This window comes from Papio anubis, chromosome X, assembly GCF_008728515.1.
Source record: "Papio anubis isolate 15944 chromosome X, Panubis1.0, whole genome shotgun sequence".
Taxonomy (NCBI): domain Eukaryota; kingdom Metazoa; phylum Chordata; class Mammalia; order Primates; family Cercopithecidae; genus Papio; species Papio anubis.
Window position 1 is genome coordinate 72728677 of NC_044996.1, and position 22091 is coordinate 72750767.

The 22091-nt window shown below is 37.5% G+C and overlaps 1 protein-coding gene across 1 annotated transcript; it reads left to right on the forward strand.

The window, feature by feature from the left end:
* The first annotated feature begins 7611 nt into the window (after nucleotides 1-7611).
* On the forward strand, nucleotides 7612-14840 carry ITM2A (integral membrane protein 2A). Its single transcript, XM_003917927.4, has 6 exons — nucleotides 7612-8098; nucleotides 11654-11785; nucleotides 12066-12263; nucleotides 12513-12623; nucleotides 13732-13882; nucleotides 14033-14840. Exons 1-6 carry the CDS (start codon nucleotides 7988-7990, stop codon nucleotides 14119-14121), a joined length of 792 nt encoding a protein of 263 aa, XP_003917976.1. The 5' UTR covers nucleotides 7612-7987; the 3' UTR covers nucleotides 14122-14840.
* The last annotated feature ends 7251 nt before the right edge of the window (nucleotides 14841-22091 follow it).

Consider the following 22091-nt stretch of genomic DNA (forward strand, 5'->3'; position numbering starts at 1 on the left):
TATTTTTATCTGAAAAACATCTAACATCCAGAGTCTACAAGGAACTTACACAAATTTACAAGAAAAAAACAAACAATCCCATTAAAAATTGGGCAAATGACATGAACAGACACTTCTCAAAAGAAGACATACATGTAGCCAACAAATATTTGAAAAAAAGCTCAACATCACTGATCATTAGAGAAATACAAATCAAAACCACAATGAGATCCCATCTTATGCCAATCAGAATGGCTATCATTAAAAAGTTAAGAAACAACAGATACCGGCGAGGTTGTGGAGGAAAAGGAACCCTTTCACACTGTTGATGGGAGTATAAATTAGTTCAACCATTGTGGAAGACACTGTGATGATTCCTCAAAGACCTAGAGGCAGAAATACTATTTGACCCAGCAATCCCATTACTGGGAATATTCCCAAAGGAATATAAATCATTCTGCTATAATGATACATGCATGCATATGTTTATTGCAGCACTATTCGCAATAGCAAAGACATGGAATCTACCCAAATGCCCATCAACGATAGACTGGATAAAGAAAATAGTGGTACATATACCATGAGATACTATTCAGCCATAAAAAGGAACAAGATCATGACCTTTGCAGGGACATGGATGGAGATGGAAGCCATTATCCTTAACAAACTAATGCAGGAACAGAAAAACAAACACGGCATATTCTCATTTATAAGTGGGAACTAAATAATGAGAACATATGGACACATTGTGGGAGGAAAACACACACTGAGGCCTGTTGGAAGATGTGGTGTTGGAGGAGGGAGAGGATCAGAAAGAAGAGCTAATGGATTCTCAGCTTAATACCTGGGTAGTGGGAAGTGCAGCAAACCACTATGGCTCACGTTTACCTATGTAACACACCTGCACATGTACCCCTACACTTAAAAGTTGGAAATAAAAAAAATAGTTTTGTCCATTTTTCATCAGGAAAGCAAATCAGAACTGCAAACTCCACAGACACCCTCACACATACAAAACACAAAAATGAAGATGATACTAGTAAGGACTAAGAACAGTATCAATATTTTTTTAGTTTAAAGTGCAGTGTGTAATGGGAAGAACTTTACTATCCTACACTATATACCTTCAATACAAAATACAATAGATGTGCCTTGGAGGGTTCCAGTTAAAATTTCTTTGGATGCGTAATATGGTGGTGTGATTTAGAGAAACTGGACTCAAGAAAATATGCTCATTAAAACACACACACACACACACACACACAAACACACACACACAGAAAGAGAGAAAGATATTGAAAGAGAGAGACGGAGAGAAAAAATCTTGTGCATAGTTGATTTGGTGGAAGAATTTTTTGGTTTCTTCGAATTTCCAACATGGACATATAAACAATTATAGATAACTTTATTTTGAGTTGTTGGGGAGATATTTTTAGTGCATTTGTGATGCAGATTTAGAATTCTAATGGTTTTCTTGCAGAAGTGTCTTTGGAAAATATTGTTGTATAGGTGGCAGAATCATACTTTGCCCAGTCTCAGCACATTCATCATATTTGTCAAATATCCTTGTTAATCAGTCATTATATCCTCTTCCTAGTTTCTTCACAATTTCATAGAATAAATTTGTCTTTGAAGTGAATTGATTTCCTTGGTCATTCCTATGTATACATCCATTTTTCTTTCTTTCTTTTTTTTTTTTTTTTTTTTTGAGACGGAGTCTTGCTCGGTAGCCCGGGCTGGAGTGCAGTGGCCGGATCTCAGCTCACTGCAAGCTCCGCCTCCCGGGTTTACGCCATTCTCCTGCCTCAGCCTCCCAAGTAGCTGGGACTACAGGCGCCCGCCACCTCGCCCGGCTAGTTTTTTGTATTTTTAGTAGAGACGGGGTTTCACGGTGTTAGCCAGGATGGTCTCGATCTCCTGACCTCATGATCCACCTGTCTCGGCCTCCCAAAGTGCTGGGATTACAGGCTTGAGCCACCGCGCCCGGCCCACATCCATTTTTCTTATGTGTGTAAGCCTTCTTTTTCTTCAATAGAAACTCTAGGCATTAATTGAGAATAGATTTATTCTCAAGCTTTTTATAAATAAAGTACCAAGTAAGATCCCAACGTCACATAACTAAAAGTTTCAACACAAAAAGAGTGCCAAAAGGGAAGCTGAATTAGGGTACACCAGGATGAGATACCTAATAGCTGCCTTGCAAGGTTTACAGGAATGCAGAAGTAAGCCTTTAGCAGTCCAACTAAAGAGGTCTTATTAAAGCTTAAAATTCAAGGAGTAACATGTCAGTGGGGGAGGAAAAATTATCCTTATTTGGAAAAATTGTTGACATTTGTATCACTACCTATTTCCATTGATAGATGCTATTATTATTATTCTAATCTGCTCTATTTAGTAGCATCTTTTAAATTATAAATCTTCATGCCAAATGTGAGGAAAGGAGGCATTTGCTCTGTATTAGTTGCAACATAAACAGAACATGGGAGAAGACACCCCTTTCTTCCCAAGGTGTGTGGACAATATTTTTGTTTGTAGGATTTTTCTCAATAAGGTGGAGACATTAAAATTTAAGCTGCTAAAACAGAAGTTAAAATTCTGAGAGTATAATTTCCCTAACTTGAAAATCAGGAAGTATAACTGATGTATTGATGAAGAACAGAACAAAAGCTGTCACATACTACAGTGTTCCTCTATGCAGGACCTCTCTTTTTGCACTAGCACAGAAACTAGCGACCACACTGAGGTATAAACAGTACCTTTTGTGGACCTTGAGTTTGAAATGGGGGATTCTCAAAGCTGGGTTTTCCAATCATGGTCTGATGTAATTGTTTTGGGAATAACAAGAAGTCAAATATGTGCCATTGACCTGACTATAAACTTAGAGCATTCCTCTGTTGTGTATGCCTTTCTGGCTTCTATATTACCAAGATGCCATCATACTTTAGAATAGTTGGAGGCTTTGGGATATGAATGCATTGTAGTTAGTGTCAAATAAAAATAGTAAAATTAAAATAAAAAACAAAACTGCAAAACAGGAACAATCAAGGTAAATTATGTAACATAAAACAACTTTGGATTTTATGTTCTTTAAGACTAAACTAGGAATTACAATTGTGTTTCAATTATGTTGAAACACAAACAAAACCAAATATGAAAGTAAAAAGAATATTTGGTTTAACAATCATATATAAAAAATGTAAGTGCCTGTGCTTTCATTGAATGGGAACCTAACTTTGAATCTGTCACAAAGACAGTTTACTATCACTTGGTGTTATAGTATGGAGCAATTGAACCAAGTGGGTATTCACAAAAGCATTACTGGCACTAGATGTGAGTTTCTCACTTGCATTTCTCAGAACTAGAACACAGAAGTTCTTCATAGAACTTCTATGAAGTTCTAGTTCTCATAAGACCTTTCAGATACCAATCCACAATGCTATTTTAAAAGTCCCCAAAGATAGTCTGAGATGAGATTAGAAATTTTACACAATTTAGAAAGGTGCATTGAAAGTGCAAACATTTTTATCAGATGTCCTTAGTTGTTCTATGTGGCAAAAAAGCAAAGTGATTTTTATAAATTGGGGTGGCACACAACTTCTCAACCTCGATTATATAACCACAACATTATGATGGGATGATGGAATCTTTTCTCATATTTAAGAAAATGTTGCATCCTCCTATTATCATAGCTCACTCAGTCTACAGATAAAACGTTAAATGGACTAGAGAAACAATAATCTATTCCAGAAAGCAAATGCCTTCTATTACTTTCACTGGGGAGCACTAGCTCTGCTGCCAGGATCGAGCTATGTGTACAGGGAAAGAGTGCACCTAGAAAATAGCCTGGCTCTTTAAAGATCTAAACCAAGCTTTCGGAATTATACCCAGAAACAGATGGCTGGCCAGCTCTCTGTGTAGCTGCTTCATTGTTGACAGAAGTAACTGGAGAACTCAGAAGAAATATGCTTTAGGATCAGTAGCCTATAGTCATGGGTAGACTAGGAAAGTCTTAAGAAGGTTTCAAACGTGGTTAGTCCTGAATAAAATTCTAAGCAGGAATTACTGTTTGCAATATGGGGAGGAGATTCATGCTTCATTGCCCTAGAGAATATTCTGATTATTTTCTTCTGCTTTAAAACCAGCTCTCTTCTTGATTTTCCCATTTTCTTTAGTGGCAGTAAGACAATATAGTGGCTAAGAATATAAACACTGACTACCTGGGTTAGAATTTGACTTCGAGCATGTTATCTAACCTCTTGGAAATTCAGTTTCTTTATCAATTAAATGGAGTATATAATGATACTTCACAGAGTTGTGGTAAAGATTAAATGACATAATCAATTTAAAGGGCTTAGCACAGAAATCTGGCATTTAGTGTGTTCAACAAATGTTTTGTATTAAGGGCACCATTTTCCCAGCCTGGAATTCTCATTCATTCAAAACAAAATCATTTTTTTTTCCTAATGCTTCTCCTTCATATGATTTATTCTAGCCGCAGGCCTTGTAAAGAATGGCTCCTAGAATTCTTTGGAAGTTGTTCTTTTGTTTTCAGTGTTTCAATTATCAATAGTTCACCACCTGTCACCAGGAATGTAGAAGAGCACCCCCAACTGGTTTCCCAATACATTTGCTGTCAGATTAATCTTCCTAAATAGAGTGCTGGGTGTGAGGCCATTGCAAATGTGCTAGTCATTTAAACATTGCTAGTAGCATTGGCTGTGGGTGGAACTATTCTGCTGGTTTGTAGAATTGTTATATCCTACTCCACAGCATAAGCCCAGTGTTCCCACTACAAAAACTGGAGAACCCACAACAAGTACATCATTGCCATTGGTAGAGTAATGATGTGCTCTGTAAGGACAAGAGTGTATCTGCTTTGCTCACCACTGTATTCTTATGCCAATCACAGCACAAGGCACATAGTAGATCCTCAGTAAATATTTGATTAATGAATACATGAGTTAATGGGCGAAATGGTATTATAGATACCCTTATTGGTTTAGCTTTGTGTGATTGCATTTGTGGTAATTTCAGAAGATCATTCAAAGAAAGTTGACATCATTGCTTGGCATTCAATTACATGCCATGTTCCATTCAGACCAACTTATGATAATTTAGTCATCATTTGGCATGTGAGAACAGGGAAGTCATTTATAAACTTGAATGGTATGCATTCAGATATAGTTAACAATGTGAGCTAGAATCAGCATAGAAGCCAGATCCCCATTTCCAAAGACAAGAAAGTGAGAGAAATTGATTCTAGAAAAAAGAAGTTGTTGCTGGGAAGGAGAGAATACAAGAAAGAGCCTAGCCGAGAACCATTTTTTTTTAGTAGATGGAAATGTGTTCACTACTGATTTCAACCCTAGGAGCAAGTGGCAGCTTATATTTTGCAATTCAAAAAGTATTCAGGAACTATTTAACCTTCCTGGAATGGATACAAACAATGGGTGTTGTTGCTACTCTATGATCCTAACACAAGTATTCTTTTATATATTGAGAAGGAAACTGTGGTATCTGCCAACTTGAGACTGTGCCTGCATCACATATGTCCAACAGTAGCAAAGACCCATACCTAAAAGAGGATGCAGTATTAACAAATAGGAGATGGCCAAATTCTTCAAAATGCAAAAGAGAAGTTAGATGTCAATTTACGTGACTATTCTTAGAAGTTTAACCTTTTCCAATAAGACCTATATTCAGGTATTGTGGGATTTTAAGCAGTTCTAGAATGTTAAGAATGGTTGAAGGGTAAATAATAATAATAATAATAATAATAATTCTTATAAGCTTGACAAATGCATATGTTAACAGAATAAAATAACAATCCCGGGATAACAAGACATTTCACTCCCTATCCTTTTCATAATAATTTAAAAGGTATTTCCTCTTGCATCACACCAAATAATCCTCACAGCAACAGGACATAAATGAAGAAACTGACACCTGAGAAGATGAAGTGACTTGCTCAATATTATGTACCCAGAAATTGATCACATACTCCCTCATTATCATAATTTAGGTTTATTCATCTGAAAAAAAATGAAAATAATCTCTGCTCCTTCTACCTGACCACATTTCAGGAAATATATACTAAGATAATATGTTACAATCCCTCCCAGAACCTTGCACTTACTAAGTAAATGTGTAAGAGCAACCATTTGTTCAGCCATCTGTGTGGTGTGGATCACAGGGCCAGACTAGCACAGACCATAGTGGAGATGTCACAAAGGTGATTGCAAGCAGAAGGCAACTGTAAAGAGAAACATTCTAGGAAGGTGAGAGTTCCTCAGCTTACACTAAAGGTTGCCTGATAAATATTAAATTATAATGGCCAATCGTGAGCAATAATAAGTGAAAGAACATAGGATGCCAATATTTCTAAGCAAACTCAAACATTCTTCTTTTTAAGATTCTGGCCCTAAGTAAGGCACAGGCTCCCCACTGTTCCCCTCCATCCACTTTCCCATCTGTGGCCTATCCAAGAAAATGAATGCTGTCTTCACAAAGGTCCCACAGTGGAAACAGGCGACAGGCTTCTGAGTCAAGGAAACATCAGTGGGAAAAATGCCAAGTTGGAATTTTTCGAATGGAGGGGTGGCGACTTAACATATTTAAGTCTGTTTCTTAGGTAGATGAGTAGATGGTAAATTCTGTAGCAAAAGCTGTTTCTTTGTTTTGTTTTGTTTGATGCTGTTGTTTTGGTAAGTGCTACTGTCTTCACACAACAGACCTTTCTCCTGTCTTCTGCAGCGGGACTATTTATAAACTGTGTACCAGTGCTACCCAAGTCACCAACCTCCAAAGTCTGAATTGTACTTGGTAAGGTTCTCTATCAGTATCACTAACCTGGAAAAATTGACTGTGAAGAAACAGCTTGATTATACTGGCTGCACATGTAAATGTTCCAAGAATAATTTCTAACTCAGCCCCTTTGAAGTTACTGTTTTTTCCTCCATTAGATCGGTATTAGCATCTGGCTAAATTTTGTATCCTCCAGCTCCACCTCCACCTTCCTGAACACATAAGTACTTGTACACACACACATTAACACACACACATACACACACACACACACACGTTTGTTTTTTTCCCTGTAGGTTTCACAGCTGGTGGCTGAACAGAAACAGTCTCTGGGTTGAGATTTTACACTAGTTTCCCTGACCTGGAAGAGTGAAAAATCTAGATTATTTCAGGAATTTATTATAAGCTTTCCACCCTTCTCTGTCTCATCATGTCTTATCTACAAAATGGGGTGCTGGGGAGGCAGGAGCCCTATCTTTCTGATCTAGCATCCCCTTAGGTTGAGATATTAAAATTGCAAAACACAAGCAAGCAAATATTAAAAAACAGCAGTTTGTTGAAAGAATGAACCGGGTAACTATAAACAGGCTTCTAGGTGTTCTTTAAAAGAAAGATATTATTATCAAGGAAAAAAACCTTTGTAGAACGGCGCTTTTGGGGCCTGGGTGGGTCCAGAGCTAAGGAAGTTTGAGTTACTGCCAAGCTACAGTCCCAGGCCCTGCGGGGAGTCGGGTCCAAGTTTGAGAAAACAGTCAGAGTCAGGGGCTATTGTGGCCTGGACAGAGGCAGACAGACAAGACACAGCAGGCTTCCTTCCTGTCTTGCTCTTATCTGAAGTTGCAGAGAGTGGGTGGGAGCATGCCTGAGGTGCAGGTGAGGCACGTTCAGCCTGAGCTGGCCAAGGGCTCCATTTCCCCTCCTCTTCCCCCCGTGGCAAATCCGCCCCACCTCGCAAACCCCCAACTCAGGCACTTGGGCCCCTTTTGGGCCCCCTCTCGCTCCTCCCTTTAGGCACTTCCCTGGGCCCGCCCACAGTCTCCCCCCAGTTTGGGGCTGCGTCATAAGTATCCCAGACCTCGGCTTGCAGTAGTGTTAGACTGAAGATTAAGTAAGTGCTGTTCGGGCTAGCAGGATCTCCTCTTGTAATCTGCAGCCCAGGACGCTGATTCCAGCAGCGCCGTACCGCGCAGCCCGAGCATTCACTATGGTGAAAATCGCCTTCAATACCCCCACCGCGGTGCAAAAGGAGGAGGCGCGGCAAGACGTGGAGGCCCTCCTGAGCCGCACGGTCAGAACTCAGATACTGACCGGCAAGGTAGCTGTCCCAGGGCGGGGTTGGGAACGGGTGGGCGAAGGAAAGAGGGCTGGTAGCAAAGGAGAAAATGAAGTTTCCCTGGGAGGGCCCCTCTTGCGCCTCTTACGCTGTCTCTGGGGTTTACCCGGTCGTCTCGGTTCTGTCTCCTCGCGGCACCTTCTGCTTACCGCACCCTATGTCACTCTGCATTCCCGTGTGTCGTGCCATGTTCAGTCTGTTCTAGCCCACACCACCTATCCTGGAGGGATGTCAGAGAGAGTTTGAGGAGATGCCCTGGGACTGGTTGTCATTGTCTCTTGGGTAACGTGTAGGGACCTGGGGATCAAGGAGGGGCATGTCGCCCAGTCCCCACCTCCAGGGACGCGCATAGTCTCCCCAGGAACAGAGGGGACACAAGGGGGTGAGCAAGACCGGGAGATTTAACATTTCTTTCTTTCCTTTTGGTGTAGATGAAGTTCTAAGACTCTAAATCTTTCTACCATCTCTGAGTGTTCGTGGAGGTGGGGTGAGGAGCAAAGGGCACTTTTAACTCCAGGCAGTATGGGTTGGGGCAAGTGGTCTGCTTGAGCGCGCGAGTATTTTCAGTTTCTCTCTGGTCACAGGTGGCTTTAAACATTAGATAAAGGAGCTGTCAAAATTGAGGTAGGTCTTAGTGCCAATTTAGGGTGTTCACTGTGCCCTTTTACTGCAAGAGCCTAGTATATTTTTAGAGTGGTATTTCCTAAAGAAAACACTCTTCTCTTGTAAAAACAAATTTGGGGATACTTTTCAATTTTTTTTTTTATTTTTATTTTTCTTGTTGAACAACATCCCCTTCCCTCTATATAGAGATCTGAAGCAGGTCCAGTGTTGTAATTTAAACTACTAGCTTTGACAGGAACTGGGGAAGCTCTTCCCCAAAATGTTGTCCATTATTTATTTAGTCCTATTTCTATTTCTTTTAAACACCTACTATGTTTTCAGGGTTCGTATACTACTCCTCAGTATAATCTCAATTTTAAAGGGCAATAGTATTTTCTTCGTGTTCTATGAAATCTGTAAAGTGTTGGAGCTTGCAGATCTATCCTAACTTGTGTTGTTCTCTATACAGTTTTAACTTTTGTGTTCAAAGTGGAGATATAAAAAGTCCTTTGAGTTAAACGAGAATCCATGTAGTAAAAGTTGATTGTACACACAATTTGAAATGTTAATGTGCTTATCCAGCGTTTTATTATGGAAACTTTCAATATTAAATCCTGCAATAAAACTAGCTTTTGTGTATTATACATTTTAGAGCTCAAAAGTAACACCCTCTTGCATTGTTGAGGTTTTGATTAAATGACAGAGGTCAAATATGTAATTGTTCTCCTGCTTAGTTTGTAGGTTAAACATGGTCAGATTTTTTGGGAGGTCTAATTAGAGGCCAGTAGTTGAATATAGCCACACAGTAATCCTTTTTTTTTTTTTTTCCTCACCGCCAAGCATTTCATGACTTGTAGATAGATTCAGTTAATATGCAAGCAATACTTCTGCCAGGACTGTGGTGCGATGAGGAATAAACAAAACTGAGCCTTTGCACTTTGATTATACTTTGCTGTTAGGTTTTGGAGAAAACGTAACAGGATCCTTACCTGGCCACTACAGGACACTGATAAAAATACTTGATATATTGTATTGTAATACATTGATCAGCTAGCTCACTAGAGGTTGAGCATGACAAATATGATGTCAGACATAGTGTACAATCACTTCAAAAGAGTTCCAAGAGAAATTAGCTATGGTAATTGATGGCTCACACCAACCTGAAATCCAATAGATATAAATGAAAACAAAAAAATCCTTATTTCTAGCATGTAATATCTTATGAAATTGAAATTCTAATATTTAGGACTTGCTTAATAATAAACTTCTTGAATTATTGAAAGAATAAATGAAATTACAGGGCAAACTGTTCTTCTCATGTCTCAGTTGCCAGAAAAAATAAATGTATTTATCTCAGAATTTCAAATTAAGCTATTATGTGACTTATGAGCAAGTTACTTTATCTTTATGAAACTCATTTTAATCATCTAAAATATAATTTTTAAGTCTCCAGTTCTAGATTATTGTACAGTAATTCCAAATCAAAATTTATAGGTCTATCTTTGTAGTACTAATCCTAGTTTAGGGTTTTGTTTTTTAATAAAAATAATTAAAAGATCCTGAAAATTACTGGGACACAGAAAAGCCTTCAAAGTTTATAGAGTACTAATTAATGGAGGGTTTGAACTTAAATAAATTTAGCGAACAAAATGGGAATCTCAAATTTCTTTGACTTTCAAAAAAAAAAACATTTTTGGAAAAATAAACCTTTATCAAATGATTGTCTGTCCTTTCATCTGCATTAACTTGTAATCTATGCATTTATTTTCATCAAATGAATTTAAGCTCTGATAAACATTAGAGTAGTTGTCCTGAAAAAGAGCTAATGACCTAAAAGACTAAAACAATTCGATTTATATACCCATTTGAATGATTTACCCATTAATGATCAGGGCCTAGGTTTGCTTACTTCATTTATTCAATCCTCGAGTAACAATGTTGCTTAGGATATATTGTGACGTACAAATATGGGATTGGAAAGATTGGAGTCTACTGCCCTGGGAAGGGCACAATCAGTTACTTGTTTGCTTTGGATCTTTCTTGTTTCAATCCCAAAACAAATTATTGTTTTAGCAAAATATTACAGTCACTGTTACACAGACAACTTTCCTGTCTAGCTATCGCAAATGCTACACTTCAAAATCAAGTGTTCCACCCAGGACTTGGAAAATACTTCATTCATGCAATACACAGTTATAGAATATTGATCGATATTAAGAAACTTTTATTTCTCAGTTAAATTAGGGGCATTAAATTTATATCTCTCCCTTCAATATTTTAATTTCCAAAATATAGGGAAAATGACATATACCTTATAGAACTCCTACCTTTAAAACCTAATATTCAGAAAACAGCTTTTTGAAAAATCAGTTAATAAATTAATCAAAGGATACTAATTTTCTTTTAAGTTGACAAACTGATTTGGAAAAAATAATGAAGAAACAGAACCATATCCCAGAAAGTTAGTGATTATATCAGTGTACTAGTTCAAAAAGTAATTACTTCCGTTTATTGAGTATAATTTCTAGAGATCAGCTTTACCACATTGTGCGTATTATTAATACTATGTTATGCATTTTAAAATGTATTGAGTCAATATCGTGTTAAGTGTTCTTAGCAAAATAAAAAATAATATGACATTGCATAAATAAATGGTAATTTTAATTTGGTCCTTGATGCATGTATTTTGAAATAATTTCATATGTATATTTGGGTTTAGAAATGCCAAAATGGAAGGTTAATACAATCGGAGACATTTTTTAACATCTATTAGATTCACAAATTGTCTTGAAATAAATTCAGACTGCAATTAAAATGAGTTAACATTTAAAAAAAAAATCTTGGGTTTCAAGGGAGGTAAATTGTATACAAAATCAACTATGTGTCTAAAAGTACAATCTGGTTTTGTTTTTGGTTTTGCTTTTTAATAAATAGGAGCTCCGAGTTGCCACCCAGGAAAAAGAGGGCTCCTCTGGGAGATGTATGCTTACTCTCTTAGGCCTTTCATTCATCTTGGCAGGACTTATTGTTGGTGGAGCCTGCATTTACAAGTACTTCATGCCCAAGGTAATAATAATTATAATTATTATACTTTGAATTACTAGTTGCTAGACATTTAGTAGCAACTTAAAAAATTCTGTAGTGGTAACTAGAGAAAAGAAGATTTAGGGAAAGTTTTCAAGTTGCCTTTCAGTTCATAAAATTGATTTGTCTTCATCGTGATAACTGTAGTCAACAAGCCTCGGCTTAACACATAGTACAGTGAATTGATATGAGTGTGAAAAACCATTCAAATATCATGATAGTGAGTATTAGAAGATTGTAATTTTCCCTTTTTGTCTTTTAGAGCACCATTTACCGTGGAGAGATGTGCTTCTTTGATTCTGAGGATCCTGCAAATTCCCTTCGTGGAGGAGAGCCTAACTTCCTGCCTGTGGCTGAGGAGGCTGACATTCGTGAGGATGACAACATTGCAATCATTGATGTGCCTGTCCCCAGTTTCTCTGATAGTGACCCTGCAGCAATTATTCATGACTTTGAAAAGGTTTCTCATTCCTATAAATATTCCAGGATTTTATTTTTCCTCTCTCTCTCTCTTTTTTACTTCATTGGCAGGTATTAAATTCATTCATGAATGCACATGTTTTTGAGGCAAAGCCTTTTCATTCTTTTGTTGTTGAATACACATTAGTTGATTTTGAAAGGATGTAGCTGCTTGATCTAATGGTAGTTGGAAAATTTGCAATGTTAATGCCTTCTATGTCTTACCTGACTTTTTTCCCCTACCTAACAGGGAATGACTGCTTACCTGGACTTGTTGCTGGGGAACTGCTATCTGATGCCCCTCAATACCTCTATTGTTATGCCTCCAAAAAATCTGGTAGAGCTCTTTGGTAAACTGGCGGTATGTATTTTGGAAGTCAAATTTTTACATAAGCACCTCCAAGTAATTTTACTTCCTTGTTTTTTTAAAACATAATGAGTTTGGCCAAAACATTTCATTTTATTGAAATAATTTTCAAATAAAAAATGTTGTGAACCTAAAACTGCTCTAAAAAATAAAGATTATTTTTTTACAGTCATTATCTGGTATAGGAAAGGATTTAAATAGTGTCCTTAAGAATTTGGGCAAATGACATGAGCAGACACTTTTCAAAAGAAGACATACATGCAGGCAACAAACATTTGAACAAAAGCTCAGCATCACTGAACATTAGATAAATGCAAATCAAAACCACAATGAGATACCATCTCACACCAGTCAGAATGGCTATTATTAAAAAGTCAAAAAATAACAGATGCTGGCTAGGTTGTGGAGAAAAAGGAATGCTTATATACCATTGGTGTCTGTGTAAATTAGTTCAGCCATTATGGAAGGTGCTGTGGTGATTTCTCAGACCTAAAGACAGAAATACTATTAGACCTAGAAATTGCATTACTGGGTATGTGCCAGTAATCATTGTATTATAAAGACACATGCACAAGTATGTGCATTGCAGCAGTATTTATAATAGCAAAGACATGGAATCAGCCTAAATGTCCGTCAATGATAGACTGGATAAAGAAAATATGATGCATATACACCATGGGATACTATGCAGCCAAAAAAAAAAAAAAAATCACAGAAAAAAACAAAACAAAACAAGATCATGTCCTTTGCAGAGAGATGGATAGAGCTGGAGGCCATTAACCTTACAAACTAACACAGGAACAGAAAACCAAATGCCATATGTTCTCACTTATAAGTGGGAGCCAAATGAAAAGAACACATGGTCACATAGAGGGTAACAACACACACTGCGGTCTTTCAGAGGCTGGAAGATGGGAGAAGGGACAGGATCAGGAAAAATAACCAGTGGGTACTAGGCTTAATACCTGGGTGATTAAATAATCTGTACAACAAACCCCATGACACAAGTTTACTTAAGTAACAAACCTGCACTTTTACTCCTGAACTTCTAAGTTAAAAAGGAAAAAGGTTTCTCATTTCAATCTTTGGTTTTGATTTTCAGAGTGGCAGATACCTGCCTCAAACTTATGTGGTTCGTGAAGACCTAGTTGCTGTGGAGGAAATTCGTGATGTTAGTAACCTTGGCATCTTTATTTACCAACTTTGCAACAACAGAAAGTCCTTCCGCCTTCGTCGCAGAGACCTCTTGCTGGGTAAGTAACTAATGTATTCCTTCCTTCACCCTGTGTTACACAGTAGAGGAAAGTGGAGGTGGAATACGGGAAATGTGGGGAACAAGTCTAGATATATTTTCCTTTCCACAAAAATTTCAAAAGCCACTTTTTTTGCACATTTCCTTACAGGTTTCAACAAACGTGCCATTGATAAATGCTGGAAGATTAGACACTTCCCCAACGAATTTATTGTTGAGACCAAGATCTGTCAAGAGTAAGAGGCAACAGATAGAGTATCCTTGGTAATAAGAAGTCAGAGATTTACAATATGACTTTAACATTAAAGTTTATGGGATACTCAAGATATTTACTCATGCATTTACTCTATTGCTTATGCTTTTAGTAAAAGGAAAAAAAAAAAAAAAAAAACTACTAACCACTGCAAGCTCTTGTCAAATTTTAGTTTAATTGGCATTGCTTGCTGTTTGAAACTGAAATTATATGATTTTCATTTTTTCTTTGAATTTATAGGGTTTAGATTTCTGAAAGCAGCATGAATATGTCACCTAACATCCTGCCAATAAATTCCATCCGTTGTTTTTTTGTTTGTTTGTTTTTTTCTTTTCCTTTAAGTAAGCTCTTTATTCATCTTATGGTGGAGCAATTTTAAAATTTGAAATATTTAAAATTGTTTTTGAACTTTTTGTGTAAAATATATCAGGTCTCTTAACATTGTTGGTTTGTTTTGTTTTTCATTTTGTACAACTTTCTTGAATTTAGAAATTACATTTTTGTAGTTCTGTTAGGTGCTCTGTAATTAACCTGACTTATATGTGAACAATTTTCATGAGACAGTCATTTTTAACTAATGCAGTGATTCTTTCTCACTAATATGTGTATTGTGGAATGCACAAAATTGTGTAGGTGCTGAATGCTGTAAGGAGTTTAGGTTGTATGAATTCTACAACCCTATAATAAATTTTACTCTATACAACCACTCTTTCTTTTATTTCATCACTTGAGATATATTCAATGTGAATAATTAGTATTACTTATTTAGCTTTTGGTGTACCTGTAACAGATCTAACATTATGAGCCCAACTTTGCCTCCATTCCCACCTACACATATTTATATTTTATAGTTTCATATTTTACTCCCTTTTTGACAGTATATTAATTACTCTTTTATAAATATCCCATAATTGCCTTATCATGTAAATTCAACTATTTATTTAGAGGCTTCAGGCCCATAGCACTTCAAAATATTTTAAAGTGTTTTCTTTTTCATCAAATTAAACAACTATGTACAGCTATAATAGATGACTAAGGACTAACCTTGGATAAGATGTTGATAACATTTAAGACCTTCAAATGCTGTGATCATTACTCATGTATCTAAGAGTCTAAACTTCATACCAAGGGGGCATGAGTCCTATAAACTCTTTCACTTGTATTAGGTGAAAAATTGCTCCTGATATCCCTTATTACCTGCTGGGATACCAAGTATTGGTCAATTTCAGTAGCCAAAACTACTTAGTCAAATCCATACCCTTAAATACTACCATTATTTTTAATGAAATACATTAAACATTTAACTTTAAGAATTTAGAAATAAAGCAATATCACAAACAAAAAGCATACAGAAAGAAAAATGCAGTAGTTAGAAGATAATGACAGTAATTGATAAATTCAAGAAGTGGCTCTTTATAAAGAAGAATATGTGGAAAGAATCTGATAAAATTTAACACCCATTGCTTTTCTTAAAATACATATAGAAATTTAGGAAAAAGGAAATACACTATTTCCAAATTTATCTTAAATAACGTCACAACTAATGGTACAACACAGGAAATGATGTTGGCTATTGAAGCTATTCAGTGTTGTTCCAGACATTCTGGCCAATTCAATAATATGTAAAACAAATAAAAATATAACTTTTAAAGGAGGGTTAAGATTATGTTTATTACTAGATATATTTTTACCATATAAGATATTAGTGGAATAATCAAAACTTTAAAAATTAATAAGAAGAATCAGTATGATATAAACAAAAGACAATTACTTTCCTTTTACCACAAATAACCAATTAAAGGGAAATATCGCCAGGTAAGAAATACTTTCACAATAGCAACAGGGACATAAAGTAGCACCAACAAGAAATTTATGGAATTATTATAAAGAAAGTCATGAAACTTAATTAAGAGATATAAAATAAAAGTTAAGTAAATAAAGAAGAGAGGAAGAACATTACAAATAGACAAATTCTCCTACAATTAAATTTCTTGTTTTAAGGAATTTCAATTAAAATCCCAAAAGAATTGATTTTAGAATTTGGCAAAATTATTTGAAGGTTCATCTGGAAGCATAAATAATAGAGACTAGCTCTCTGATTATTTGTCCACAAACTCAGAGCCCTAAATCTGTCACTCAGAAAAGTGGGCAGTCATATATCTAAGAATTGTGTGAAGCATAGTTTTAGGTATCATAACTCGTGCCACCTTTCCATTCTATCCATTCACTCACCCTCACATGATTATTCATTCACTCATTTATTGTCAGGAATGGGAATGGATAGAGTTGTGAGTGAAACACACATAGACCCTGCCCCTATTAAGCATATAGTCTCCTGGGGAGTAAAAGACTTTTTCAAATAATTCAGCTACTTCATTGTAAAGAAGAAATACAGAATGCCTATGAGAGTTTATAATGGCAGGGGTGAGAATCCTGGACTAATAATTAAGTCTCAACTTACTGTGAAATTTGAGCAGAAAGCTGAAGTATAAGTAGTATAAATCAGGTAAATCTCAGGCAGAAGTAATTGAAAGCTAAGTCCCTGAGGCAGGAAGGAATGTGGTTGTTGGTGAAAGTGAAATAAAAAGGGTCCTGAGCACACTGAGTAAAGAGTATTATATGAAAATAAGTTGGAAAATTCGGGAGAGTCCAGATCATGTTGGACACTGTAGGCTATGTGAAAACAAACAAACAAACAAAGAAAAACCTTTTATCTTTGTACTTAAAGTAATAAGAGACATTTGAAGGGTTTTAAGTAGGGTCATGGATGGGAGCAGATTGGTATTTTTAAAAGATTGCTTTGACTGCAATGAGAAAAAGTATATTACAGAGAGACAAAAGGGAAAATAGTAAGACCGATTAGGCCATTCCAGTAGTCCAAGCAAAAAATGATAATGGATTGGACAAGGAAAGTGTCAATGATAAAATAAAGAAGAAGAGGAAATAAAGATATATTTTTGGCATAAAAGTGTTGGAAAATAATTATAAATTGCATATTTAAAATGAAGTATATCAAGGAGTTTTGTCATTGATGAGTCCCAGGTTTCTGGCTTACATACTTGGATGAAAAATAATATGACTTGGCCCTGCAGATCTCAAAATTTACTTGGGTTAAATAGTTGGAAATTGATGTTTGATGTGCCATTCAGAGTTTCAGCAGAAAACAGATGTCACCCTCAAACAGGACAATGAAGAGAGGTTAATAAAGTGACAAAGTATAAAGTGTAAAGTGAGTTACTAAATAATAAGTCTCAATGAAGTTCACTAGGATTAACAACACTGGTGAGCCCTCATGACCTCTATTCTTGAAGAAGCAAGGGGGAAGACTAGCTATAGGTGAAGACTTTCCCTGACAGGAGCTGCAGTCTTTGGTAGAGGGACACAACTACTTTGTCCTTTAATCTCCTGTTGGTGTCTCCCATTGACCAAACTCAACTGGAAGCCAGAAGAAAAAGAGTGCCTTGATGCAATCCACAAAGGACAGCACCCTTGGTACAAGCAGAACAGATGAGTGAAGAGTGGCTCTGAAGAACCTGAGAATATCCAGCATAGCCCACGTTACTTTTCTCCACAGCGTTCACTCTTTTTGCTTATCCAGATAAAATATTCATGTCCTCAGCATAGAGAACACATAAATTCTCATTAGCTACCATCCAGTTTCAAGATATTGTCAATTCTACATTTCGACCTAAAACTAAAATGTTAGCCACCACCATTACTCTTCATATAAGGCAATGTCAGTGGGAACAGGGAAAAAGAAGTCAAGAAAAGCATGGCTGCTTCATTTCTTGATTTCCAGCTGTTAAGGAATCATAAGTTGGTCATCATAATTTTCTTCTTACACAACCAATTCCTTATCTTCCTATGCCATCTGCAACATCTTGGCTGGATGGGTTTTGTTTTACCTAGTGGAATAATTCAGATATGTCTCACTGCAGGGTTTGAGTTGTTGGAAATCTTGTATTTGTTGCAGTTTTTCACCGAAAATGGTCAATTGGCCAGGAAGGAGAAAAGGCATCCGAGTGAATCTTTTGAGTTCCAGTCAGTAATAGTTTTCCTTGGTTCCACTGTTTAGTAGCAGTACAATTTTCCCTTGATAATCATAATCAATCACCTCAGTAAGTACAACAATTATTTCTCTGCCTGTTGGTTTGTGGAGAGCCCCAAATCACTAAGAATCAGTCTCAGGATCCAATTTAATGGAACTATGACTTAATTTTCTGGTGAAAGTTCTCCATCCCTGAGCAGCAGGACTTATACACCCACTGTATTAATCTGTTATTGCACTGCTATAAAGAGATACCTGATACTGGGTAATTTATAAAGAAAATAGGTTTAATTGGCTCACAGTTCTGCAGGCTTAACAGGAAGCATGGCTTGGAGACCTCAAGAAGCTTACAATCATAGCAGAAGGCAAAGGGGAAGCTAGCACTTCTTACCATGGCAGAGCAGGAGAGTAGAGAAGAGAGAGAGAGAGAGAGAGAGAGAGAGAGAGAGAGAGAGAAAGGGCCATGCACATTTAAACCATCAGATCTCATGAGAACACATTCACTATCATGAAAACAACAAGGGAATTATCTGCCCCCATAATCCAATCACCTCCCACCAGACCCCTCCTCCAATTAGACATGAGATTTGGTCAGGGAAACAAATCCAAACGATAGCATTCCACTCCTGGCCCCTCCCAAATCTCATATCTTTCTCACATTTCAAAACCAACCATGCTTTCCCGACAATCCCCCAAAGTCTTAACTAATTCCAGCATTAACTCAAAATTCTAAGTCCAAAGTCTTATCTGAGACAAGACAAGTCCTTTCCACCTATGAGCCTGTAAAATCAAAAGCATGTTAGTTATTTCCAAAATACAATGGGGATACATTCATTGTGTAAATGCTCCCATTCTAAATGGGAGAAATAGGCCAAAACAAAGAGTCTACAGGCACCATGCAATTCTGAAACCCAGCAGGGCAGTTATTAAGTCTTAAAACTCCAAAATAATCTCTTTTGATTCCATGTCTCACATATAGGACATGCTGAAGCAAGGGTTAGGCTCCCCAGGACATGAGCAGCTCCACCCCTGTGGCTCTTCAGGGTGCAGCCCCCATGGCTGCTTTCAGGGGCTGGCATTGAGTTCCTGTGACTTTTCCAGGCTCACATTGCAAGCTGTTGGTGAATCTACCATTCTGGAGTCTGTAGGACAGTGGCCCTCTTTTCACAGTCCCACTAGGCAGTGCCCCAGTGGGGACTCTGTGTGGGGCATCCAACCCCATATTTCTCCTCTGCAGTGCCCTAGTAGAGGTTCTCCCTGAGAGCTCCGCCCCTGCAGCAGACTTCTGCCTGGACATCCAGGCATTTCCATACATCCTCTGAAATCTAGGCAAAGGTTTCCAATGCACAACTCTTGTCTTCTACACACCTGCGGGCTCAACACTACATGGAAGTCACTAAGGCTTGGAGCTTGCAACCTCTGAAGCAATGACCTGAGCTGTACCTTGGCCACTTTTAGCAACAGCTGGAGCTGGAACATCTGGGATGCAGAGCATCATGTCTGAGGCTGCACAGAGCAAGGGGGCCCTGGGCCCAGTCTATGAAACCATTTTTCCCTCCTAGGTCTCTGGGCCTGTGATGGGAGGGATTGCTGTCAAGGTCTCTGACATGCCCTGGAGACATTTTCCTCATTGTCTTGGCTATTAACATTCAGCTCCTCTTTACCTGTGCAAATTTCTTCAGCCAGCTTGAATTTCTCCCCAGAAAATGAGTTTTTGGATTTTTATCATATGATCAGGCTGCAAACTTTCCAAATTCTTATGGTCTGCTTCCCTTTTAAACGTAAATTCCAATTTCAGACCCTCTCTTTCTTCAAGCATATGAGTGTACACTTTTAGAAATAGCAAGGTCATATTTTGAATGCTTTGCTGCTTAGAAATTTATTCTGCCTGATACCCTAAATCATCTTTCTCAAATTCAGAGTTCTACAGATCTCTAGGGCAGAGGCAAAATGCTGCCAGTCTCTTTGATAAAGCATAGCAAGAGTGACCTTTATTCCAGTTCCCAATAAGTTCCTCATCTCTGTCTGAGACTGCCTCAGCCTGGACTTCATTGTCCATGTCACTATCAATATTTTGGTAACAACCATTCAACAAGTCTCTAGGAAGATCCAAACATTCCCACATCTTCCTGTCTTCTTCTGAGCCCACCAAACTGCTCCAACCTCTGACCATTACCCAGTTCCAAAATTGCTTCTACATATTTAGGTATCTTTGTAGCAATGCCCCCTCTTCTGGTACCAAGTTTCTATATTGGTTCATTTTTCATACTGCTATAAAGAAGTACCTGAGACTGGGTAATTTATGAAGAAAAGTGTTTTGATGGACTAACAGTTCCATAGGCTTAACAGGATGCATGGCTGTGAGGCCTCATGGTGAAAAGTGAAGTGGAAGATAACACATCTTACTATGGCAGATGAGGAGAGAGAGTGAGAGTGAAGGGGGAAGTGCCACACACTTTTAAACCATGAGATCTCATGAGAACTCACTCTCTATCATGAGAACAGCAAGGGGAAATCCGCTCCCATGATTCAATCACTTCCCAACAGGCCTCTCTACCAATTAGACATGAGATTTGGGCAAAGACAGGAATCTGAGCCACATAAGGCACTAAAATCAAGATTCAGGGAACAGGAAGCAAAAGTTTCCTCAGAGGACTGTTAGATATAATATTATATAATAATAATAATAATAATATAAAGGTAACACTGTCACCTCTCTTTATGGGAGAAAGGACAAAATTGACTGCTGCTTTAAAGTTTAGCCTGAAGGGTAGCACCTCAATATGATAGGTTGCTATATCTCAACTGAAACAATATTTGAATCTTTTTAGGATATCATTCCTCATATCATGTTTTAAGGATCCAATGCAGGTTATCACTATTTTTATGACATGCAGTTTAGGTTGCATGTCAGTTTGTGTCCCATGGTCAGGGAATTTAGTCTCTACTAGGCCTGTTAGGAAGATGGGAATAGTATTTCAATTTGGAAATAGTTATCACAAGAAGAGAGCATGACCTTACTTCATAAGCTTAAGAGTTGGTGCTATAATTATCCCAGAACATTTTTGTCTTTTGTAGAAACTTCCAATGCTATTGTGTCTGATGGGTTATAAGGCACAAATGGCAGAGCAACTTACACTGGAGCCTAGATCTACTGTAGGTGTTTTCTTCCACTAGGCCATACCCAAGACTTACAACCTTATGGGTTACCTGGTAAATGAGTTGGAGCAACAAACCTAAGTGTGGTATGTGTTGCCTCCAATATCCCAGAAGTTCTACCAAGCATTTAATCTATTTTTTTATGACAGACAGCACAAGAGACAATAAATGTTTGTAAACTTAAAAAGAATATACTAACAGGCCTACACCACTGGACTCCTCGAAAACATCAAAGATGTGACAGGACCTCTAAATATGCATGTATCTTACTAAGGCACTAGTAATGCTTGTTTCTTTCTGCTCATCAATTCTACTTGGCACAATGTCATAAATACAAGAGAACAGTATGATGTTTTGTGAGGGATACAAACATAATTCGTGTTACTTTTGGCCAAATTGTAAGAGGGAAGAAAAAATTATGTCTCCCTAATATAGGAAGGTAAATCCACAAAAAAGCAGACGACTTCTCCTCCTCCTCCTCCTCTTCCTCCTCCTCCTCCTCCTCCTCCTCCTCCTCCTCCTCCTCCTCCTCCTCCTCCTCCTCCTCCTCCTCCTTCTTCTTCTTCTTCTTCTTCTTCTTCTTCTTCTTCTTCTTCTTCTTCTTCTTCTTCTTCTTCTTCTTCTTCTTCTTCTTCTTCTTCTTCTTCTTCCTGATAGAAACGGGAGATGAGGAAGTTATGTATTATGTAAATAGCTACATATTAACTGCCAAGAGCAGTGTTTATTTGCTTTCATAAAGACATCACATTC